Below are 26,929 nucleotides of genomic sequence, written 5' to 3'. Positions count from 1 at the left end.
TATGAGAGTTGTGGACTAATGCTAGGGATTAACAATTGTGGTATGTGTCCTCCCTAAACTCATCCATGGCATTCCTTCTGCTTCCCTTTCTTTGCTGTTCCTTTACAGTTGCCATGAAAGACCAGGATCTAACCATCTCTTCCAAGCATAGTCCAAGACTGAGCTGGAATAGCCACCAGCAGCACTGACAAGCCTTTGTGAACAGAGCTGGTTGCCCTGAAGACACACCTCTGTTAGGACCATGGAAACAGAAGCTCCAGCGTCTGGTGTTGTCATGGCAGTGAAATTCCAGAGCCATTTTCTTCTACAGCTGCCAATCAGGAGAGTGAGCCTTCTTTTCCTTTTCTTCTGGGCAGCAGAAGATGGAAGATGGAACCAAAAGGCTTCACAGGTGCCCCTTTTTGGTCTCAACAAGCCAGGTATGGACAACTTCAGCAGGATTTGGGACAGGTGCATTTGTGTATCTCTCTCTCTCTCTCTGTCTCTCTCTCTGTCTTTACACACACAACATACACACACACAATTGACAACCATTCATTTAATGACCGTTCAAAGTTACACGGTACTGAAAAAAGTGAGTTTTGACTACTTTACACAATTACGGCTGTTGCAGCATCCCCATGGTCACATGATCAAAGTTCGGATGCTTGGTAACTGGCTCTTATTTATGACGGTTGCAATGTCCCGGGGTCATGTGATCCCCTTTTGTGACCTTCTGACAACCAAAGCCAATGGGGAAGCCAGGTTCACTTAACTACTTTGTTAATAACTTAACAACTGCAGTGATTCACTTAACAACTGTGGCAAGAAAAGGGCTCAAGCTCTTCCCTACTACTACTACTACTACTACCTGCAGAAGAGAACCATGAAAGAGAGTGTTCGCCATTCCTAGTTCCTGGAGGTAGCTCATAAGGATATATAAGGATACTATGATCAATGGCAGATAAATGTTTCAGAGATTAAGTAGTGCCAGGTTGCATTCCCCTATCCCTGTCCTACCAGAAATCATCAATAAATGGGCTTAATGCCACCTTGATGCTAAACCTGGACTTGAAGCGCAACAAAAACAGGCTCAAATAATCTATTTCCTCCAGTGCCATTTGCAGCAGCAAACCTACTGCTTTCTCCACAAACTTTCTCCAAAAGGGGAGGATAGAAATGAATTAGAATTAGAATGGGAGGAGATAGGGTGTGGTGGGGTGGGGTGGGGTGGAATAGAATAGAATAGAATAGAATAGAATAGAATAGAATAGAATAGAATAGATAATATGAGGATGTAGTAAGAGCTGAAAATATCAACACTTAATTGCTCTTATCAGTACGGTATAAGCCTGAATATGAACCCCTATCAGTGCTTGGTCAAAATCACTCTTTATTTTACAACAATGATGCTCTACACACCTCTTTGCTTTGTTCATTCCCTGGAGCTTCTTGGAAAACCACAGGGTGCCCTAGTAAGAGGCCATTCAGGTACAACTTCCGTGTTCCAACAGTGATTAAGGCCTTGAGAGAGCTGCTTCCCCAAGGGACTCTGGAAACTGAGCAATTCTGTCAGATGTGTCTTCCCCTGTGAACTCAGCTTCACTAATAAAGCATCACAAAGATTTTCTTCTACCTTGAAAAAAAGTATCTTTTGATACCAGCAGAATCTCCTGAAGGACATTTGCCATTCCTCTCCAGATGTTAAACCTGAAATTCAGTAGAAGACACCTCTAAGAGGGTAATTCCCAGCCCCTAGCCCTATTCAGGTGTTAGTAATACAAGCCAGGCTTGTTTTGAGGATGATATATTGAGGATGAGACAAGCTTTTTTATAGATAGACTGGCATTTAGCCAGATCCTTCTGTCCCCTTTATCCCATCCCCAAATACACGAAGAGACACAAGTGCCACAGCAATTGGTGTTCTATATATACTTTATATTCATATAAAGAATTTTCTAGGTCCTATTGTCATAATATGAGAAATATTCCTCATTTTGTTCTATGATGGGGCCAGTTCAAGGAATTTGGGGCCCAATGCAACTCCAGGTTTGGAGCTCCTCCACTACCCACAGTTTAATATTGCAAAAATCATTCCAGCAAAAAGAGAGGGAGGAAGAAGAGATAGAGCTTTAGAGAAAATAGTACTTTGTACTGACAGAATGATGTGGGAGAGAACAGAAAGAAGCAGCATCACTTAGTAAAATCTTGCTTAAATTATGACATCCTATTGATCGATCTGTTGGCTGATCATGGAGCAATGAGTGAATGGCTGCCCTTTAATCCCTCATCCGCTGCCCCCCTGCTAAGGTCCACTCACTTTTCTGAAGTCCAGAGTAGCTGCATCTGATGACAATTCCTTAAATCATCTCTGCCCTACTTTTCATAGAAAGATGTTTGCAAGGTGGAATCATGAATTGTAGAAATATGTAGAAATAATGTCATCTGGGCAACTTATAACTGTCCATTAAACATTCTCTACATCAGGGGTTTTCAAACTGGGGCCATGAAACCTGTATGTTTTACTCCAGGTTGAGAGGCAAAGAACAAGTGAGAGAGCACTGGCTATATTTGAGTGAAATTTTGCTGTTATTGTTACTCTTATTTTGTCAAAGAAATCCCATCAAGTTCTGATGGGCCCATAGCGTTCCACATGTGTGGAAATTATCCCCACATACATATGAGCTGATTTCACTACCAATCCTATAAAATGCCCCACATACACATAAAAGTGATCCTGAGTGGTAATAGGCAGGAAACTAACAGGAACAAGTGGTCTAATTAGGCTAAATTGTTACATTCATTGACCATATCCCAGAGGTAGTAGGGCTAGCATGCTGACCTAGTAAGAATTGATAACTAATACCAAGGTCACCTGGTTGCTTTATCAGAAACATTTCAACATCATGTAGTAATTCACACTGTGTTTGCCTTTCTTTTCTTTTCTTTGTAAGGTACTAGGCCAAAGGTATATAAGCTGTGGTCTAGTTTTGCTCAGGGCTGTTCAGTTAGTTGCTAAATAACTGCAGTTGTTTGCAAGCATAATAAATGCATGATACATCTTCAAAGTGATTTGGTTCCTTTTAGAGAGTTAGATTTTGTCCACAACTCATGGAACATAGTTTGAAAAACATTATTGCAATGATCCAAACAATTTAAATCATTTTTTTATACTTTGGCGCAGGAATAAGGTATGCGTATGTATACTGGTATGTGTGATTAGAAAAGTTGACTTTGAAGCTAAAACTTGAAATAGGTTATTTCATTTATGATCCATCTTTTCTTCAGGACTTCAAATGGTTTGCAAAGCACACCTTCCTCCTATTTTATTCCCACAACAATAGATCCAGGATGATTCCTACCAGCCGGAATGCCAAAAGTCTTTAAAAACCTGACTTTTCTCCCTGGTCACTGAACCCCTTTTTGATGTGCTTTTGTCATATATTTAATTTGTCTTGTCTGGACATGGACATGGAGGCCTTCTATGTACTGGTATTATTGTTTTGATTCTTAAAATTTAAGCTACCCAGAATTGCTTTGGACAGGAAAATTTAGATGACAACAGCAATGAACATAATCATCCTGATCACCCAACATTGTAAATGTGAATTCAGCATGGGCTAACAGTCAATTTCTGGCTAAAAATTGAATATCTAGTGAATAACTTGGTTGAGGCTAAACCTGAATCTGGATTTCCCTGATTTTAATTGAACATCTTAACCATGGAACTGCTCTGGCTTTCATATTATACTTTTAGTCCTGTCATTTGGTTGAAATGTGTTATTTCATGACATCAGCAATTTCACAGTTCTTTTCCAAATTACAGACTTAGGAGGCACCAGAAAACCTTTAAAAATGACCTCTTGTTATCAATAGGACTATTAACCCCTATGATTAATATTAATAAGAAATAGTGGTTATTTTAATATTGTATTGCCTGCTCCCAGTCACTTAGAACAGGGGGTCTCCAACCTTGTTCCCTTTAAGACTTGTGGACTTCAACTCCCAGAGTCCCTCAGCCAGCTTTGCTGGCTGAGGAACTCTGGGAGTTGAAGTCCACAAGTCTTAAAAGGACCAAGGTTGGAGACCCCTGACTTAGAAGACAAAAGAAAGCTTTTAGGGTGAAACTGATTAGGATCATGTCTGTATCAGACAGCAGTACAAGAGGGTTGAAGTGTGCTAATTAACTAATTAAGGTTGAAGAACTGAGTTTGTTAACCTGCGGTTAGCACCTTTTAGGGAAGAGCTACTCTGCAGAGAACAGTGGTTTAGGAAGTGATAGCTTGGGGAGATAGCTTGTTTGAGCAATTTCTCCCGTCTGCAAGGAAGGAAAATGATAGAAAGGGGGAAAATGCAAACAAACAAACAAACAAACAAGCAAACAAACAAACTAGTTAGGCAATCCAGCAAAGGACCCCTATTAGGTCTTAGATTTTCAAGGTTTATTAATAAAATGCTTTAGACTACAGCTTAAATACACTGTCTCAAAATCACAAATGTTTTCCAAATGCATTACATAGTAGGTAAATGGAGATGATTTTCCTATTTCCTTGTCTTCACAACCACACAGCATAGATATGTTTTATACTAATTAAGTAGTCTTCCTTAGTTCAACATCTTCAGATGTCTTCACCTATACAACTCATCACCACAAGCCAGAAGGTGAATTTCGTCTCACGTGTTTGGAGGGTGTCATGTTGATGAAACCTTCTGAATAAACACTTGGATTTTAATACAGGTTTTAATTGCAAATTACTATGAATCATATCTGATGAAAGAATTGCCACTTGTGCAAAGTCATATTCCTTTCTCTCTTTCTTGCTGTGGCCCCATGCCTCTATACATTCTCAGATCTGCTATGTAGGTTCCTGCTGCTCTAGAAAAGATTTGAAATAAACATGTGAAAAAAACAGAGGTATCAGTTCTGTCAAGTAGTGGTGATTAGATAAAGCCCTGTGTTCAAATTCTGTAGATCAGAATCACCTCATGAGCAGCTACATACAGGAATATTAGAATTTCCATATAGTAGACTTCTAAAATTGGTCTGGGTCTGGTACAGAAGCCCCTGTACATGAAGTTGCACCACTAAACATTGGCTGTGCTGGTTGAGATGATTAACAGCATTCAAGTTCTTTGCCCCATTCTAATTCTTCAGTTAGAAGTTGACTACAGAGGAATATGACATAGTACAAACGTCTTGCTTCCTTATTTTATCACAGTGACTGGCTAATTTTTCTGGCTAAAATGTTACTAAAGGCAAACGAAAGATATTTTCATCTTTGGGATATTATACTTCTGACTATATATTCTGAATGTATTTCTTTCTTGGTTAGATTTGATGTATCAGCCATTTATCCAAATTCCAAGAAGCCCAGTACTTTCCTCCAGGCCCCATACTGTAAGAGTGTCTGTTCAGAATTGGTGAGTATATTTCTTAATGTGTGTCACATCCACAAAGTAAAACTATTTTCCCCAGTTTCCTATCTATGTGGTTGAACAAGAACATACAGTTTTCACAATCAAAAAGATATTTTTGAAACCAAAACAAAATTTTCGAATGTCCCTCCTGTATAATTTTCTGGAACTTTCTGATTCACAGAAATTTGGACTAAAAGATGTGGGAAAACTACAAAAACAATAATCTCTCCAGCGTCATGCAGTCTAATGTCCTTTTTTGTCTCTTGGCACCCGGTTGTATGTAAAGATCTCATCCCTATCTCAGAAATTCTTCTCCACAATAAAATGCTTTTCTGCTTCTTCCATTGGCATACTTTTTTTTCCCATGTTGGATTTCCCAAAATGTAGGATCATGATCATTAGCTAGCTATTGCTCGGAATACAAAAGATGCAACCATGTCTTGGCTGGTGTTTTACAGAAATCACAGAGAGAAAGGGGGGGAGGGAGGGGGAGAGAGGGGGAGGGAGGGAGGGAGAGAGAGAGAGACAGAAGAAAGGAGTTATTATTATTATTATTTATTATTTATTTGATTTTTATACCGCCCTTCTCCCGAAGGACTCAGGGCAGTGTACAGGCAAGATAAAACCAGCAATACAATATACAGGTTAAAATACAGTTTAAAAAACTTATTTAAATTATCCTGGAGATTAAAATTTGCCATACTAAAAAACCCCATTTAAAAATTAATAAATTTACCACTAAAATTCCAATTTAAGCCAGCCCCGCGCGGATAAAAAGATGTGTCTTCAGTTCGCGACGGAATGTCCGAAGGTCAGGTATTTGGCGTAACCCCGGGGGAAGCTCGTTCCAGAGTGTGGGAGCCCCCACAGAGAAGGCCCTTCCCCTGGGGGCCGCCAGCCGGCATTGTTTGGCGGACGGCACCCTGAGAAGTCCCTCTCTATGGGAGCGTACGGGTCGGTGGGAGGCGTGTGGTAACAGCAGGCGGTCCCGTAAGTACCCAGGTCCTAAGCCATGCATTGTTGTGCATTGGCCTAGAGGTGGAGCTGTTGCTTCACAATCATGAGGCTGTGAGTTTGATCCTAGGTAGAGGCAGATACTTCTCTCTCTGGGCACAATGAGAATATATCTGCTGAACAAAATTGGCAACAGGAAGGGCATCCAGCCATTAAACACTGTGCTAGCTCCATTCCGTTGTCCAGACTCCACCCCGCAAGGGATTATGGGGTCGTTAAATGATGATTGATGACACAGAGAGAGCAGAATGGACGTATCAGCTAACAACTGGAGAAAAATGTCTGGTTAGGTTATAATATGCTTGGGTTTTGCTTAATGTCAGCTATTCAAAGTTGACCAGACTAGAAACCAAAGTAATGCATACTTACTGTATGATATTTTTATTACAAAGTTGTAGTAGCAAAATCTTTCAAGTCTGAAAAAGCTTCTCCTCTCCCTCTCTTTATCTTTGGGAGATATAACGGAGGTCTTGCCTGAGATGCTTTCTCTCATTGCAGTTTTGACCCAGACTAAAATTTCTTTGCTTTTTCTCCTATTCCTCAAGGCTATTCCTTCTGCCCATTATTCTTAGTATGATATGAAATGTATCCTTTTTGGTTAAAAATGATAGCTTCCTTCTGGAACTCTGAGTTAAAGTCAACATAGGTGGTGCCTGCAGAGGAGGAAAAGATAATACACATATGGGTATATGTTCAACATCACTAGTGTTAATTACACAACTGTTTCATTAGTGTAATGACTTCACCATGCATATGTTGTCATTTTGACATCATCATGGTTTTTAATAGATACTGCTTTTCAATATTTTGGCTAAAATCAAGGGCAATTTATTATCCTTGGTAAATTATTTATTGATAAATAAATAGTTATTGGTACAGTATTTATTTCCCATGGTAATTTATATATTTGAATAGATCAGTGATGGCTAAACTTTTTGCCATCATGTGCCGAAAGCAGGGGGAGCGGGGGGGGTCACATGTGTCTGTGCCCACACCCATAATTCAATGCTCTCCCGTGCTCACTCCGCTTTTGGCACTAGATGGCAAAAAGGTTACTGGTGGGCCCAGTAGGCCTGTTTTCGCCCTTCCCAGGCTCCAGAGGCTTTCTTGGAGCCTGGGGAGGGCGAAAACGGACTGCCCTACCCCCCTGGAGACCCCCAGGAGGCAGGAAACGGCCCATTTCTCGACTTCCGGTGGGACCAGAAGGCTTGAAAATCAGCTGGCTGGCACCTGCGTGCACACTGGAGCTGAGCAGTGTGGAACAGATATGGCTCTGTGTGCCACAGGTTCGCCATCACGGGAATAGATGCTATGAATTCATACATCACACCAAGCCAAAAACGAACAGTCCACCTCATGATTTAGCACTTTCTATGAACCAGGCAATGGTGTGTACTAGATCAAAGATGATACAAAGTCCTATTATAGATGTTGTGAACTCTGATTTCTATTTCCTTTCTATTACCTTATGCTACCCATTCTGGCTCACTTAAGGGAAACAGTAGTCAATAATGTCTGGATGGTACATAATTGCCGAAAGTTGAATTACAGCACTTTGTACCTGATCTATTAGGTTAGTCTATTTTTTAAGCTGTATCTATGAATGAAAGAACAATATTAACTTCATCCTTTTTTTTTTAGTGCCGAAAATTAGGACCGGGCACCTACGTGACCGATGATGGAAGCTTCAGCTCTTCTGCTTTACAGAAGAGAGCATCAAGCTCTAGCTGGGCCAAGGCTCAGGAAGCGTCTAGACTCACTCAAATGCCACATTTTCAATTTAAAGAAATATGCCAGCAGGAGAAAATTCGAGTGAGTAGATCTATTTAGGTCCATGGCACTGAGTGCTGATAATAGACTTTTCCATGCATTCATTGAATCAATAAGATCTCAAAATGAGCAAGGTAACAAAACTGTTTGTTGTGGCCCCACTTTGTAAATTCCTCATATATGCCTCATTTGCAGGCTCCAGCTCACTTGATATTAAGGCTACTGGTCTGGGTCTGTCTGCAAATGTCTGATTGACCACTAGATGCAGAAAAGGATTCTTGAAAATCCATTTCTTTATTATCAGGGAGTAAAAATTATCAGAGTCCCGGTAGATTTGTAGTATAGTATAGGTTTTCATACTTTTCCTTGAACATAAGTAGAAATACTGTATCTTTGGAACTTGTAGAGCCTGTTTTATCAGACAAGTGAACCATGAAGGAGACTATCCATCTTAACAGAATGTAATTCCAAGATTTTTTAAAGAACTACATCAAGTCTTCCTCTTTAGGATTATCACACTATCACCCGGTGATGATACATCCCTCACAGCAACACTAGAATTCAGAACAATGAATTCCATCCTTCTGTCCGTCCATCCCATTTCTTTGTAAGAGTATTCTCTTATGTGGTCCACTCAACAATGGCAAATGTTAAGTTAAAGGCTCTCAGAAGCCTTGTCATATGCTGTGCAATTATTCTCAGAAACATAGGTGCTATGAATAATTTTATTACTTTCTTCCAACATGTTTGGGACCTTTGCTCAAAATCTTCTAATTTATGTATAATTCTGCATTATATGAAATTATCTATGATCTACATTCTTGGCTAGAGACAGTTTTTGATATTTCTTTACTTTAAGCTAGTGGGCATTCCAATTTCTGCATGCCGGATATAATCCCTACAACTCATAAATACAATCTAATGTTTCTTTGACTCACGGATCCCTGGCAAACACATTCACTGTCCTGTTGATCATTTGGGCATTGAGGAACATGCTATTATAGCAGAGATGAGACAAGATTCAACACTCACCCTAACCAAAATTTCCCACTGTTCTTAGGAATGAGAAAACAATAGTTGTGAGCCAGAATGTTAGGGTACAAAAATACATTCACATGCAATATGTATATGTGTATCTCTTTCTCTTTCTCTTCCTCTCCCTCCCTCCGGTCTTTCGAACAGTTGGTAGCATCCATTTTCTCAACTGTGTTCTTATGTTTATTTTTCTCCAAGAAAAGAAAACTGGGACCTGGGACTTACAATCACACAGATTTTCTTCAGCTCATGGAAAAACGGCCACACAGTATTAGAGGAATTTGTGATACTGGAGCAGTAAGATTTAAAGACACCATGAGGGTACGATCTAGTTTTTATCTTTGCTGAAACTAATAATTTGAAGAACATTAAAAAATAAATTAAAAGTTAGACTGGCTTCTAGGTTGCTGAATTATCACTCATCATTATTAGCATAGAATGATTCATACATTCATACAGAGCCATCTGATTAAGGTGTATGTACCATAGTTCAGCACATTTGAATGATGGTTAATGGGATAAACTTGGACTACAGTTTCTTTGTGAAACATAATCATTGAGAAAGAAATAGTCCTGGACATTACTAATTAAAACATGGGACGATGGTATGAGATCTAGAATAGTTCATTATAACTGGGGGGTGGGGGGAAGATGGGATCATAAATGAAGAACAGCAATTTCCAACCAAACAGAACAAAACAACCAAAAAGTCATGTTCATAAGGTATTATAATTTGTTGAATATGTATCTTTTTCATTGCTTCTTGCTGTGGCACAGGTCTAAAAATAAGATTATTTTAAAGCCAGTTGAAGATTATTTTATTTCCATAATGGAACTGTGGGGCAGTGAGACTCTATACATCTCCTCATCAGATTGCTACTTATATTTAAGGGATACATTTCTTCGTGTTATTTGGTCCAGGTTTTACACAATTAACCTTATTTTTTGAGTTTACACTGCAGACTGAACCAAAAACAAGCTGGGTTCACACAACATGGTTGATTAAAGTATGTCTTAGTACAAACCATATCAACCCAGCCACATCCAACAAATTAGAAGACAATGCATTGGGAAAGGATTCTCCAGTGCAACAGAAGGAGAGGAAGCTGAACTCAGATGAGTTAATGTAATGTAAACATATGGATATTGAGCATTAGGAGCTGAAGTTTTTCTCTACAGTTTCACTGCATTGTCATCTAGCACTCCTGATTCCAACCCACAACCTATTGCCTTGTTGTTTTAAATTAAAGCTACCTATAAACATCAACAAGCATGGTTAGTGGTCAGGAAATATGATAGTCATTGGCAAAAATTTTGGAGGGTACCTGGTGATTTATTTTGGGTCTAATTAGTCAATGTATTGGCTAGACTCAGGTATTTTGCCTACTAATATGTTAATGGATGTGACAATAATGGCTAGAAGAAAGCAAAGGTGTATGGAGTCATCCTTTGTTGTTTTTAGGTTGCTCCCTCCTCTCTTTTTTCCCTACTATTATGTTTTCCTTATCAAAAAGACTGCCAATGAAGGGACAGGTCACGCTTTCTATAGATCCGAGCTATTTGCCTGGAAAGAGTTTCTTCTCTCATTCAGCCTGCATTGTTCTCCCTCAATCTCTTGGCTCATTCAGTATCCCTTCCTTGGGCTTACTCAAGGGTGTACAGCAAGACGCAGACTGTTGGAATAACAATGCCAAGTGGCATCTGTGATGGGCAGGAGAACAATCAAATAGATCAAACAAGCAGTTGCAATGTTGAGAATGAAGTCCTGGCTCTTTTGCACATGTATCAGCATTATTTGTCTGTATGTATAGAAGGGATGTGTGTGTGTGTGTGTGTGTGTGTATACACATATATACACACACATATACATACATATATACATATAGATATATGTATAAAAGTGATGTGCTGGCTCAGTGGCTAACATGCTGAGCTTGTCGATTGAAAGTTTGGCAGTTCAGCGGTTCGAATCCCTAGTGCCACGTAAGGGGGTGAGCTCCCATTACTTGTCCCAGCTTCTGTCAACCTAGCAGGTCGAAAGCATGTAAAAAAATGCAAGTAGAAAAATAGGGACCACCTTTGGTGGGAAGGTAACAGTGTTCCATGTGCCTTTGGAGTTTAGTCATGCTGGCCACATACCATGGAGACGTCTTCGGACAGCACTGGCTCTTCAGCTTTGAAACGGAGATGAGCACCATTCCCTAGAGTTGGGAACGACTAGCAGATATCTGCGAGGGGAACCTTTACTTTTATCTTTATGTATGAAAGGTGGGATTTTAATTGCATGGATGCTACCATGAATCTTGGATTTTTTAAATCACTTCCTTGCCACTCCACCTAAATAGAAATAATTTCAGCTTAGTGTCATAAAGATGTAGAACAGTAGAGGTCATTCAAGTGCCAACCTAATTTAGTAGTTATCTATTTGTCTTGTTTATAATTGGATAATTCATGTTATTCTGGCTTGAAAATATAAAAAGTTTTAGTCTACTCTCTATGTTGTTTTCTGTAAGTATACTATCCAGCTGCGATTATGTGGTGTACCGTACCAGAAATAAGCCAATCACATTTTAACGTAGAGTGTTATGCAATCCAGCATAATCCTGCAAGGATGCAAACTGTGTAAAGATTGCATGATATAAAACCTGTTTTTACGTACTTGTGTCTTAACATCATCATAAGTATATGAGACACATAGTTATGTCCTGAAGTATATTTTTCATTTGTCTTCCTTTCCTCTTGACATCCAAGCCATGACTCTGATGTTTTTGGTATTCTCCAGCCAGCTTTATGTCTAAAACAAGCTTGCCACGGAATCCAATTCATTTGTTCAGATTAAGTAACCCTGATAAGGGAGATTTAAGATTGGCATTTGGGTTACAGATTGTCCATTTCCGTCAAAATAATCTGAAATCCATACTTTTTTTGTGAAGTCTCTGCTGGCAAATCTCTATCCCTGAGCATGGATTGAAAGAAAAGAAAGAAAAAGTTTGAAGGAAAAGATACACTTTTAATTCTTGATGCTTTTAGAAGCTGCCGCCAGGTAGACAACATGCTTCCTCAGCACGTTCCTCAGCAATGAAATTACATTTCTTCATCAGAGAAATGTTGACAACTGCTGGTAACTAACAGGCTGGGGTTGGTAACTGCAACACAAGAGTGACTCATGGTGGCTTAATAGGTGAAAATCAGTTTTGTATTTCCACTATACTACTTGCTAAAAAAATAATTAGCTAACTAATACAATGAAAACAGCAGTATTTTCCATGTTGCTCTAATAACCTTAACTTTCATTTTACTAGGATAACCGTTATGTGACTTTCCGATGGTTTTCCAAGGAAGATTTTAGCATTTATTTATGGCTAGCCTTTCCCTGTCTGGCACTACTAGTTGTAATATGATAAACTGTCCATCACACAGTTAGGGAAGACTGTGCCCCATTAATATATTAAAAAAAACCCTTCATCATCAGGAAAGTCTTAAAGGCAGTGGTAAGGGCAAAAAATTCAAGATGGCAGCCATGGACAGACAATCTCAGTGCTGCCCCTTTTTATATGCATCACATACGCAACACACACAAAAAAGAGGTAAGATTTTGATTTCAGGGTTATGGCTGCCGTCTTGAGTTTTCTTTTATTCTCTATCCCCTCCTTCTGCACATTACTACCATCAATATAGCAAATCTTATGCTTGCAATATTAATTTTATTACTCTATATTTGTAAATCCCGGTATGTGAAGTGCGTACATTAATGACAGGAAATCAATTTTTAGCATTTTTCTACTTAAAAGGGCTTGAACGAACTGTTTATTATGCAGGAATATATAATCTTCAGACCGATGCTTATCTAAGCACCAATGAATGAACCTAATGCGTTTCTCCACGGCATGCCTGACGTGCTTGTCATTGCAACATAACAAACAGAAGCCAAGAAATAAGCAAATTTCCGATTCTGACAAAGTCTTTATTCATACAGCATGTTTAAGAAGACAAAGGGCAGGACAAATATATTTTGTAAGCATCACAGCTCATTTAGCAGTGGGGTGAGGAATGCTTCTAAAGCCAAATAGCCCTGGGTGTGTTTTAGGTCACGGGTCTCCAACCTTGGCAACTTTAAGCCTGGCGGACTTCAACTCCCAGAATCCCCCAGCCAGCAAAGCTGGCTGGGGAATTCTGGGAGTTGAAGTCCGCCAGGTTTAAAGTTGCCAAGGTTGGTGACCCTTGTTTTAGGTTAAACTGTGCTTCCCTGGTGAGTAAACTATAAAACTGAATCCTTAGATCCCTGATTGTGAACCTATGGCACACGTGCCCAAAGTGGCACACGGAGCCATGTCAACTGGCAAGGTTGGTGACCCCTGCCTTAGATAATTATCAAACCTCATTCAGAGACAATCGTCTGAGAAAAACTGTTGAAACTATAAAATGGCAGAAAAAACAGCCTTCTTCACCGCAGAACTCATCCCCAAGACCTAGCAGTGGAGAAAACTTCTGCCATGTAGTAGCTGTACTACAATAGTAGTGGTTTAACCCAAACAATGTTATTACTATCTGCTTGATAAATGGGAAAGGAGCTATTGAGGTAATGAAATTTTGCTTGTATTCCCTGCTATAAGAATTCAATTATTTCTCCCATATCTGGGTCAGCTAAGAAACATTTGTCTGTAGCTAAGTATATTGTGTGGAAAGCCCAGGGGTGAAATACTACCAGTTTGCAACGGGTTGCAACTATCAGCTGTGCAACGGGGTTTCGCTTTGCCAGAAAGTAGGAAATCCTGTTTTCTAGCAAAGCTAAATCACGCGCCACAGCTGATCCCCCCCTCATTTCTACTTACTTTCCAACCCTCCTTTTGGCACGCAGTGCAAATGCATAGCCAGTGAACTGGTACCAAACCAGTTCAGATTTCACCACTGGGAAGGCCATATAGTGAGAAAGATTTTTTGTGGATATCTAATATACCCTTTGATCAGAATTCCAACAATAGCACTTAATTCACTTAAGAATTTCAGGCAACTATTTCCTGAACGTGTGTCTTCCTAACAAAAGACGTGTGTCTTTTGTTAGGAAATTTCTTTGAACTTTTAGAAATAATCTTTTGAATATTAGTAATCTTTCAGCCACAAGCCTTATCCAGGGGAGCACCAGGAAACCAGTCTGCTCCTGCTTCTGCATCCCTTTTCCCAACTTAAATATAACCATATCCATCTCTTTCCACTATAACATAGGACTTTGTTTCCCTGAGAAGACTTCAGCATGGAGGGGGTGGAAATCTACTTAAAGAATGGCTGCTAATGTTATATAGATCTCATTAGGTCATATTAAATTAAATAATGATAGTCAACCTTGGACAGATATATAAAAGGCTCTCTCTCTCCCTCTCCCCCTCCCTCCCTCCCTCTCTTTTTCCTGGTACTCTTAGGAATGTTATCCTGGTCCTGGCACCTATGGAAATCCTTATGACAAACTACAAGAAAGGGAAAAAACCCCAGTCACTGCTGTAGGATTAATGGATAGTAAAACTCCTAAACAATTCACCCTCATCCATGCGGCAAGTATATTCTCTTGATTTTCCACCTCACTGTTGTATGTGACTTATGCTCCCATAGAAGCAACAACTCAACAATTCACTTGTTGAATATGGACTATGAACCATTCCCCTGCTACACCTCTCTATGGTCCAACTGTGCTCTGGCAACATTTTTAAAAATTATTTTTGGCTGCATTCCCCTGAAGCTCATCTCACCTGAGTTCATGAATCGGACAAGCATAAATCCTTTAAAGCCAAAGCATCCAATGACAGCTGCAAAACAAAACTACTCAAAAGCTCCTCCGTGCTACTGGAACAAAATTGAATAAACTTTTCTTAATGGGTTACAAATAGCTTTGCAACTTGTCCAATGGCAGTGCTTACTTGACCCTTATATTTCTTTTTGATTTCCCATGGAGCAGCTGGAGCCATGGAGTCAAGTGCGGGATCTCCAGATAGAGCATAACTGCTCCTATATAGGGATCAATGTTTACCTGCTTAAAGGTAGCTGTTTTCATGTGTCTCTGTCTGACGTTTTTTCTCCTGATTGACTTTAGGGAAGCGGTTTGGGACCTGGTACTTACAATATCAAAAATAGTGTGGACGAGTTGTTGAAACGGGTGGTCAGTAAACGAGGTCCCTATGAAACCTTCACCGGCAACAGATCAAAGCCTATGGTTTCTGGACACTTTTCTGGTGATGTATGTTTTTCTCCCTTTTCTGCTTACAAAAATTTCTCCACAGTTTGGTTAGTAATATGTAGACTTCTCCAACCGAATGCTCATCAGATTTATTGGACTAATGCTTTGATCCATGATAGCCATTGGCCATGTTGCCTATGGATGATCAAAGTTGTAGGTAAAGATTTGGGAAGACACAAAATTGGGGAAGGCTACAATTGATTGGCTACCCTTTTCTGCTTACAAAAAATTCTCTACAGTTTGGTTAGTAATATGTAGACTTCTCCAACCGAATGCTCATCAGATTTATTGGACTAATGCTTTGATCCATGATAGCCATTGGCCATGTTGCCTATGGATGATCAAAGTTGTAGGTAAAGATTTGGGAAGACACAAAATTGGGGAAGGCTACAACTGACTGAGACAACTTCAACACAGGAGTGAATCCTTTTTCCCAGTCACTTTAAAAAAAAACAACCTCTAGGATAGGGTTATCCAATCTTGAAGACTTGTGGACTTCAACTTCTTTAGCCAATAGGCTCTAGGATTTTAAGAAGAATAGAATTAAGACATTTACTGGTTGGGAATTTTCAAAAAAAAAAAAAGATAAATGTAATACCGTGTTTCCCCGAAAATAAGACTCTGTCTTATATTTTTTGAACCCTGAAATAAACGATGGGGATCCTCTTGCCGTCTTACCTGATTTCCAGCTCCACATTTAAATATTTTCAGGGAGGGCTTATTTTCGAGGGAGAGGCATATTTTAGTGCATGCACTCAAAAGCTCGATTGGGCTTATTATCAGGGGATGCCTTATTTTCGGGGAAACAGGTTATTATAACAGAAACAAATAATAAGAGTCAAGTTACATTTTGTAATCCTGTTTATATTCAGAAAACAGAATATTTCAGTGAAAATATCACACTCTGTTTCCTTGACAGGAAGACAACATTGAATTTAAGACCATTTTCAGAAAAAGGAAGATCAGAAAACAACATGTTTAATAATGGGTTGATTGATCACTGCTCTGGAGGGGTGCTAAAACTGTGCTTCAAAGAAACCTGAACAACATCTGACAAGTGTGGTGAATCAGCAGATGCGAAATCCTTATCACCACACTTGCATCAAGCTAGGCTGCTTTTGATCCCTGGTTTAGCACTCTTCCAGAGCAGTAGTAAATTTATATTCAAGAGAAGCATAAGTGAAAGCTGATGTCAAATGGAGATAACCAGATCACACACATGTCTTTCAGCTATTTGGTTTAAGTCAGGTTCCAGGTTTGGAGTAGTTCTATGATAGGTTAGAACTACCTTTTCCTAAGAGTGGTGAAGTTAAGAAGGTGGTGGTGGAGAACAGGCTTCCTGGCATAGGAAGTGACTATATCATCCTCTGGGTGAAATCAAAACAGAATAAATCTATATATATAAAAGCAAAAACCACTCACGCCATAATCACGAAATCTCCAGAACCGTAACGCCTACAAACTTGAAATTTGCCATGTATGTTCCTCTTGGCTTCTAGGTGCTCACTAAGAAAGGATGCTAAGGAGTTCTACTCCCCTTCCCCACCTCAAAAGAAATCTGTTCCAAATGCAAAACACAAGCAGATGAGAGTTTAACTTTCAGTTTTACTTTCACAGCAGCAAGCAACTTTGCTGCAGAACAGTTGAGATAAGCCTTGCCCAACATCCTGCTGGTCTCTGTCTTGCTCACACAAAATACTGTTCGAGTTTCCAAACACCCCTCAACTCTCTCACACACTGACAGGATGCTAGTCAGATGAATACTGATGGATGCTGTGGGCTGGGACATTCTACTCCACCTCCCCCTCTGTTCCAACTGCCAGTTGCATTATATTAACACACTCTGATGCTACGGAGTTACTCATTCTACATTAAGTTTTAGGCTGTAATTGTCAATTTATCAAGCCCGAGCACATAGTTTCATAGTGAAGCACAGGCGTCTAGCTAGTTACCTATAAAGGAGAATATTTGTAGCTCAGGGTTGAAATGATGCATCCTTGGTGCTCTTGGGGCTTGGCTGTTTTCTTGCAAGTGTTTCATTAGTTTCATCAGATGCTATGTAGTTTGAGTAATGAAACATCTGCAAGAAAACAACCAAGCTCAGAGAGCACTAAGGACTTCTCCCAGAAATAAATTAGAAGTGGCAATTGGAACAACACTTTCTGATGGCACACAGAAGGGAGAAAAGCAGTTTAGCTGAGTCATGGGGAAAATTTTGTAGACAGCAGTTAAAGTAGATCCACAATAGGACAACTGTTAATATTTCTCATATTCTAGAGTGAGAACAAAATACTCAGCACTGTAGATAGTATGAAGTCATATGGCAGTAAACATATAGCAAAAAAAAAATAGCAGTGGTTTCATTTCTGGTACTTAGTTTAGATTAGTGGGCTTTAGTAGACTTTGTCAAAGTCTTGATTTTGCACTTTCCAACTGAATTTAAAATAATTCTAAATATATGAAAAGCTTTGCTCCTATAAATAAGTTATCTGAACACTGAAATCATCGATTCTACAAAAACTACTATTATATGTCATAGATTAATGTATTTGATTACATGCTATTAAGTTGATGTTGGCTCTTATGACCACATAGATCAATTTTCTCCATGGAGATAGGTCCCTAACTTGGTCCTTCAGGTGCCCCCATCGCCACCATAATTGAATCCATCCACCTTGTTGCTGGTCATCTTCTTCTCTTTCCTTCAGTTTTTTCCCCAGGATTAGAGCCTCCTTTAGAGAGTTCGGTTTTTACATAATATATCCAAAGCAGGATAATTTGAGCCTTGTCATTTGTGACTAGGGAGAAATTTCTTACAGGATTCAGATTACACTAGGAGTTGTATCTATATTATATTTTCCCATAGTAGACACATTCCTTTGAAATGAGTTCTTTGATTTGATGCAGTTTTGTCTTGGATTAATTGTTCACGGATTTCTATATGTATGCATACATATACAGGTAGTTCTCAACTTATAACCATTCCCAACAGGCTTCTAACAAGGAATGTCAGTGGTGTAAATGGGGTTCATCCAGGGTTGAAATGCTCCCGGTTCGGACTGGATCACACGATCCAGCAGCGATGGAGGCAGGTGGTTCAGACAACCGGTAGCAAAAATCCCTGCCCCCTACGCTCATGCCCAGCTGAGCCGTGCAATCATCAGAGGTTTGTTTTTTTTTACTTTTAAAAGCATTTTTTCTTCGGCCGAAAAAATGCTTTTAAAAGTTAAAGAAAAAAACAACCTCTGATGATCGCGCGGCTTAGCTGGGATCGCCAGAACCCTTTAAAAGCATTTTTTCTACAACTTCTTTGGCCGAAGAGGTTGTAGAAAAAGTGCTTTTAAAAGCCTCTGATGATCAGGCAACTCAGTTGGGATCGCCAGAGAAGCCTTTTAAAAGGCTTTTAAAAAATGCTTTTAAAAGTAAAAAAAAAAAAGTTGGCCACGCCCACCCAGTCACATTACACCAAGCCATGCCCACAGAATCGGTAGTAACAAATTTTACATTTCACCCCTGGGTTCATCTAATGACTATATGGTTCACTTAATGATTGCAGTGATTCACTTAATAACCATGGCAAATAAAGTCCTAAAATTGGATGTGACTCACTTAACAACTGCCTTATTTAGCAATGGAAATTATGATCCCAATTGTGATTGTGAAACTAAGGTGACCTGTATGGTACATTCTACCTATTTTCATTTTTAAAGCAATTTTTTTAAATTTAATCATGGCAGAGAAAAACGTCTGAGCTGTCTGGCTGCAATATCAAATCCTTCCTGGATGAACTGGAGACAAGGGAGAAAAAGAAACATGGTGTTTTTAGTACATTTTCACGTGATCCGGATTGCCCAACTGAACGGATCTTCTGGTCCAAAATTGGCATGTTTCCACGTGAACAAGTAGGTGACTTTCCTCGGCTTCTTCAGGATATGAACATAATCACCCAGTGTTGTAAATGTGAACTCAGCATAGGCTGACAGACAATTTCTGGCTAAAAATTATCTAGTGAATATCTTGGTTGAGGCTAAACCTGGATTTGGATTTCCCTGATTTTAATTGAATATCTTAACCATGGAACTACTCATCATTATACTGTTAGTCCTGTCGTTTGGTTGAAATATGTTATTTCATGACATCAAAAATTTCACAATTCTTTTCCAAATTACAGACTTAGGAGGCACCAGAAAACCTTTAAAAATGACCTCTTGTTATCAATAGGACTATTAATCCCTATGATTATTAATAAAAAAATACTGTTTCCCCCAAAATAAGACCTGATAATAAGCCCAATCGGGCTTTTGAGCCCAAGCACTTATTTCAGGGTTCAAAAAAATATAAACAGGGTCTTATTTTCGGGGAAACATGGTAGTGGTTATGTTAATATTGTGTTGCCTGCTCCCAGTCACTTAGAAGACAAAGGAAAGCCTTTAGTTTAGGGTGAAACTGATTAGGATCATGCCTGTTTCATAAAGCATCACAAGAGAGTTGAAGTGTGCTAATTAACTAATTAAGGTTGCTTGTTAACCTGTGGTTAGCACCTTTTAGGAACGCGCTGCACTGCATAAACCAGCAGTTTAGGAAGAGATAGTTTGGGGTAATCCGGTGTTGATTTTCTTCTGCCATTACCAATGCGGATGGGAGCAGAATGAAGTACATTTTTTTTTTAAACAATGTATTTTTCTTGTTTCTTCTTTTCAAAGCATCAAAATAGTTTCTCTAAGCAGAAAACATTAAAGGAGATTCAGAATTATATTTTCTATGCAGCTGTGCAAAGAAGAAGAATGGGAGGGAACTGGCAAGAAAATATTCTCTCTTTTTCTGTAATGGGTGTTTAATGAGGATGATGAATATATAATAATATCAGTCAATAACAGAAAACATTTGCCTGTTTCTTTTTTCCTAGTTCCAAACAGGACCAGGCTCCTATGACATAAAGCCCATTAAGAGAACAGAATATAAAAACCAACCACCCTTCTGGATTGGTGCGAAAAGATTTGACCGAAGAGCATACCGTCTCTGTTTTGGAAATACAGTAAGGGAGAAACATGATTACAACTCCTTTTCTCATTGCAGCCCTTATTCTTTGTCCAAGATACCCAGTATCTATGGAGCTTCTCAATCATCCAGGTCATACAGATGGTCCTTGACTTACCGCAGTTCATTTCGTGTTCAAAGTTAAATGGTACTGAAAAAAGTGACATCAAATTTTTCATTCTTACAAACATTGCAGCATCTCCATGATCACGTGATCAAAATTAAAATGCTTGGCAACTGACTGATATTTAGGATGGTTGCAGTGTCCCAGGTTACCTGGTCACCTTTTATGACCTTCTGATAAAGTCAGTAGGGCAGGGGTGTCAAACTTGTGATGACACATTGTCATCACTTGACATATCACAACTTTTCCCCCTTTGCTAAAACGGGGGTGGGTGTGGCCAGCATGTGACGCATCCAGCCGCGGGCCATGAGTTTGACACCCCTGCAATAGGGAAACAAGATTCAGTTAACAACCGTGTTATTAACTTAACAACCGCAGTGATTCACTTAACAACCGTGTCAAGAAAGGTTGTAAGATGGGGCAAAACTCACTTAACAAATATCCTGCTTAGCAACATAAATTTTGGGTTCTGTTGTGCCTCGTCCTCCCATCTCTCCTCAGCCGGGCCCCTCCTGTCGCCTCCCGAGCCTGCTATCAGATTCAGAGTCTGATAATGAAGAGGAATGGCCTGGCATGCCTCCAGCCCCCAGCCTTGGCCCCATGCCTGGACAGAATGTCAGGAATGAACAAACAAACCTCACTCCTACAGTGTGTGAGCAGGGAACCAGCCACGTGCTAGAATTACCGGCAGCATATCCAGAGGAAGGGAATTCACAGTGGACGGATCCCTGCTTCCGGAGATCTGAGAGGCGACGTCAGCAGAAGGAAGGGAGACGCAGGCCTGGATAAGTGCTGAGTCATGGAGCCACACCCCACAGCCTATATAAAGGATCAGCTTGAGTCAAGCAACTTTGAGTCAAGCAAAATCTCCTTTCGTTTGCTGAAGTCACAACTTGGATTCCTGCCTGCCCTGAGAAATCTGAAAGGAATTTGGCAAAGCTGCAGAGGCTTCGTGGCCACACTTGATATGGACTTCCTAGACCCGGTCGTCGGAGGGGGAGTGGGACATGACAGGTTCAGGTGTGGTTGTAAGTCAAAGACTACCTGTAGTTGTCCCAAAGGTGCTTTTTCTAAAAAGCAACTGACTTTTCTTGTGGGTTTTTTTTTTCCTTTGAAAACATTTCACTTCTTATCCAAGAAGCCTCTTCAGTTTTTCAATTCAGAATAGAAGAAGCTTCTTAGATGAGAAGCAAAACATTTTTCTCAAAGGAGAAAAAACCCAAGAAAGTTGCCTTCTACCTCTGTATATTTTACATATTTAATCTTAAGAAGAGCCAGCAGTTTCTCCTTACAAGAATACTGATATCCATACAATATTCTCAATGTAAATGCATATTTACATTGTGTATTCCTTGGCTAGCAAATGTGACTAACAAGCAGAACCAGAGTGCCTAATACCAGACATGTCACTAGAAGACAAAACCACAAAACTCCATCTCACTGGCTATGTCATGTAGGAGAATTCACTGGAGAAAGCAATTGTGTTTGTAAGAGTTGGCAGTAAAAGGAAACCAGGCCATCAGAAAAACACCATCAAAGCTGACACCAGTCAGAGCATAGAAAAACTAAAAGAAATAGTGCAAGATTGGAAGATGTCGAGAGATCTGACCCATTGAATCACCAAGAGTTGGACTCAACTGAATGGACATCATCATCATCATTATAGATTTAAATCAGATAAAATAGTATGTATCTTCTAACATTCTCTTCACAAAGACCAACTAGCGTCTATTATATGAATTAGAACAAACAGGTGATACTCCTATATCCTTCAAGGATACGGATATAACATGTTGGAACTTTTTTTCAACTTTAAGGGATTGGTCAAAGTTAAGATTTATACTGATATCAAGTGCATTTGAGACACAGCATTCATTCATTCATTTATTGAATTAATGCTTCCATTTGCATAACCAATTCATGGGAACTTTTGAGATTCCACCAAGCTCAGTTTTAGTAATTTTATCTATAAATATACTGTTAAAGTAATAAAATGCAAACATGGAATAATCAAGATATATTTTCACACTACGGACATCAGTTGGAGAATTGTCATCATTTTCAACACAGAGCATTTCGGCTGTACATTCAGTACACATTGCATTCTCAATGTGGCATGACTGCAGACATAGCAAGAACTAACATCACATGGTTGTGAACCACTTCTGCAGTACCTCTGCAATAGATGGAAGGCAATTTGTACTGAAGGATGGAAAATACTTCATCCTAAGCAAATTTTTATTTTGGTGGAGCTCAGCTGTCAGGATTTCATAGAGTAAGGGAGTACTTATGATCCTTTGAAAATCATAGTGTGGTAAGAAGGATACATTTTTTATTGTTTTCCAACCTTGTCTTGTTGCTTCTCCAGCTTTGCTTTATGCTGTTGAGTGTTGTCTGGGCTGTCTTAGTCACTTCTTTCCTTTGGTGATCATTCCAAGATAATCTTCCAAGTAGCTTAATTCCATAGCTAGTAGGGCATGTCAAACATTAGGGGTGCTCAAAAGTTGCGACGTGCCTTGGGAATTGTAAAGATATTTTGGTTATTTTAATATAATTTAGATGTGCTTGGTAAGTAAGTACATAAATATCATAACTTTTTAATATTTTGTTTCATTAGCTAGCCCCTAGTATTCTTCCTCCTTCTCCTTCTCCTTCAACTTCACAGAGAAATCCATGTGGGTTTTTTTGACATCAATATAGGAGCAATTTGCCATGACCTTGCTTTGAAGTGGGCAACCAAGAAGATTTAAGCACTCACTATATCCCCAATGCTCTATTCTACAGAATCCTGTCGGTGTTGGCCGCTATGATACCATAAAGCATGAGAAATATCCAAAGAAGTTGAGATACCGTTCCCTTTATATGAATGAAACACAACGTTATCTTAGTAACTTGGAAAAGGACAAGTGTTTACAGTAAGTGAAACATGATAGGAATGACAAATCATTTTTTTTAAATCCCCAAACTTCCATTAGTTTTGGAATTTTTATTTTTATTTTTATTTGCATATCTGACCTTGTTATCTAGTTGTTTTGTATGTAGTTTAAATTCACATTTACTTTCTAAAATGAAATTTATCCATTTGTATGGAATATTTATCCTATGTAGAGAGTGTGGTGGCACGTCAATTACCCCAATACTTGGATGAAACTGTCTATCTAGACCCGTTCCAGTCCGGCTTTTGGCCCGGGTACAGTACGGAGACGGCTTTGGTTGCGTTGGTTGATGATCTCTGGAGGGACAGGGACAGGGGTTATTCCTCTGCCCTGGTCCTATTAGACCTCTCAGCGGCTTTTGATACCATCGACCATGGTATCTTGCTGCACCGGCTGGGGAGTTTGGGAGTGGGAGACACTGTTTATCGGTGGTTCTCCTCTATCTCTATGACCGGTCGCAGACAGTGTTGGCAGGGGGGGCAGAGATCGACCGCAAGGCGCCTCACATGTGGGGTGCTGCAGGGGTCGATTCTCTCGCCTCTCCTGTTCAACATCTATATGAAGCCACTGGGTGAGATCATCAATGGTTTTGGGGTGAGGTACCAACTGTACGCTGATGATACGCAGCTGTACTTTTCCACCCCAGGCCACCCCAATGAAGCTGTCGAAGTACTGTCCCGGTGTCTGGAAGCCGTACGGGTCTGGATGGGGAGAAACAGGCTCAAGCTCAATCCCTCCAAGACGGAGTGGCTGTGGATGCTGGCACCCCGGTACAGTCAGCTGCAGCCGCGGCTGACTGTTGGGGGTGAATCATTGGCCCCGGTGGAGAGGGTGCGCAACTTGGGCGTTCTCCTGGATGGACGGTTGTCTTTTGAAGATCACTTGAGGACTGTCTCCAGGAAAGCTGATTCGCCAGTTGCGCCCTTCCTTGACCGGGATGCCCTATGCACAGTCACTCATGCTCTTGTTACCTCTCGCCTGGACTACTGCAATGCTCTCTACATGGGGCTCCCCTTGAAGAGCACCCGGAGGCTCCAGTTGGTTCAGAATGCAGCTGCGCGGGTGATAGAGGGAGCCGCTCGTGGCTCCCATGTAACACCACTCCTGCGCAGGCTGCACTGGCTACCTGTGGTCTTTCGGGTGCACTTCAAGGTTTTGGTTACTACCTTTAAAGCGCTCCATGGCTTAGGGCCGGGGTACTTACAGGACCGCCTACTGCTACCGAATGCCTCCCACCGACCCGTGCGCTCGCACAGAGAGGGACTCCTCAGAGTGCCGTCCGCCAAGCAATGTAGGCTGGCAGCCCCCAGGGGAAGGGCCTTCTCTGTGGGGGCTCCCACCCTCTGGAATGAACTTCCCCCAGGACTTTGTCAACTACCTGACCTTCGGACCTTCCACCGCGAGTTGAAGACTTACCTGTTTATTCGCGCAGGACTGGCATAGGAATTTTTAATAGCTTTTAATATTTGATATAAATTTTATGGGGTTTTTACGATTTTAAATGTTTTAATTTTGGCCTTATATTTAATAAGTTTTTTAACTACTGTTTTATTGTGTATATAATTGTTTGTTTTATCTTGGCTGTGAACCGCCCTGAGTCCTTCGTGAGAAGGGCGGTATAAAAATCCAATAAATCTAAATCTAATCTAAATCTAATTCCCGTTGGTATATAAGGTCTCACAAAATCTTGCATTGTAGATGGAATTGAATTCATAAAACAGATAACAACAGGGATTTAACAGGACGATGTTTAGAATGAAGATGTTATTATATTTATAATTTATTATAATTATCCTAATCTTTAATGCAAAAATTAGATATAAAACCTAAATAGAGGTACGACTCAAGAGAATGGTTGTTACAATTCTCTTTCTACTGTTGCCTTGCATCCAATGTTTCTTCTTTTTGTGATTAGTCTAGCCATCCTATACATTGAGCAGTCAAAGTTCTGTTCACTTATAAACTGAGGTAATTAGGAGAAGTCATTAAATTAAGTACCCCAAGGCTCTGTTTTAGGCCCAGTACTCTTCAACATCTTCATCAATGACTTGGATGAGGGGATAGATGGGGAACTCATCAAATTTGCAGATGACACCAAGCTGGCAGGAATAGCCAACACTCCAGAAGATATGCTCAAGATACAGAAGGAGCTTGACAGACTTGAACATTGGGCACTATCTAACAAAATGAAATTCAACAGCAAAAAAAGTAAGGTTCTACATTTAGGCAAAAAACCCAAAATGCACAGGTACCGTATATGTGGTACCTTGCTCAATAGTAGTAACTGTGAGAGGGATCTTGGAGTCCTAGTGGACAACGATTTAGATATGAGCCAGCAGTGTGCAGCAGCTGCTAAAAAAAACAACACAGTTCTGGGCTGCATAAACAGAGGGATAGAATCAAGATCACGTGAAGTGTTAATACCACTTTACAATGCCTTGGTAAGGCCACACTTGGAATATTGCATTCAGTTTTGGTCTCCACGATGTAAAAAAGATGTTGAGACTCTAGAAAGAGTGCAGAGAAGAGCAACAAAGATGATTAGGGGACTGGAGGGTAAAACATATGAAGAACGGTTGCAGGAACTTGGTATGTCTAGTTTAATGAAAAGAAGGACTAGGGGAGACATGATAGCAGTGTTCCAATATCTCAGGGGTTGCCACAAAGAAGAGGGAGTCAAGCTATTCTCCAAAGCACCTGAGGATAGGACAAGAAGCAATGGGTGGAAACTAAACAAGGAGAGAAGCAACTTAGAACTAAGGAGAAATTTCCTGACAGTTAGAACAATTAATAAGTGGAACAACTTGCCTGCAGAAGTTGCGAATGCTCCAATACTGGAAATTTTTAAGAAAATGTTGGATAGCCATTTGTCTGAAATGGTGTAGGGTTTCCTGCCTCGGCAGGGGGTTGGACTAGAAGACCTCCAAGGTCCCTTCCAACACTGTTATGTTATGTTATGTTAAGTTTGTTGGGATGCTTACCTTCAGCTTTAAAGTTGCTCCTTAATTAGAGCTTCTAACAGTCTGTAATCAGTATGTCCAATTGTTAGGGATGCTAATTCAGTGCAATCTGGATGAACATATGTTCTCAACCTTGGCTTTGATAAAGGATAGAATATGTAAACAATTTATTGATTTTTTTTTTCACAGGGAGAGGATCACTCCTGTTAATAAAGGTCATCAGAGCAACCCAAAATCTGCCTAAGAAATTGTTGCAAATTGTTGTTGAAAATACTCTTAAATAATCATGTATGAGTTGTATGCCTACATAGCTTTGGTCAGCCTGACTACAGGACTTACAAAACTGAAAAGATACACCGAGGAATCTTGTATTCTTGACTAATAAGCTCTTGGAAAATTGGGCACTCACTTTCACCATTTTTAAAAAAAA

General features: G+C 39.9%; 1 protein-coding gene across 1 annotated transcript; it reads left to right on the top strand.

Moving 5' to 3' along the window:
- Positions 1 to 323: 323 nt before the first annotated feature.
- CIMAP2 (ciliary microtubule associated protein 2) lies at positions 324 to 26,929 on the top strand. Its single transcript, XM_058178945.1, has 10 exons — positions 324 to 419; positions 5,313 to 5,400; positions 8,053 to 8,223; positions 9,415 to 9,537; positions 14,634 to 14,762; positions 15,299 to 15,442; positions 19,180 to 19,344; positions 20,349 to 20,477; positions 23,388 to 23,518; positions 26,689 to 26,929. Exons 1-10 carry the CDS (start codon positions 370 to 372, stop codon positions 26,741 to 26,743), a joined length of 1,185 nt encoding a protein of 394 aa, XP_058034928.1. The 5' UTR covers positions 324 to 369; the 3' UTR covers positions 26,744 to 26,929.

The sequence above is a fragment of the Ahaetulla prasina genome, chromosome 3 (genome assembly GCF_028640845.1).
Source record: "Ahaetulla prasina isolate Xishuangbanna chromosome 3, ASM2864084v1, whole genome shotgun sequence".
Lineage (NCBI taxonomy): Eukaryota > Metazoa > Chordata > Lepidosauria > Squamata > Colubridae > Ahaetulla > Ahaetulla prasina.
This window is presented reverse-complemented; position numbering and strand designations above follow the sequence as displayed.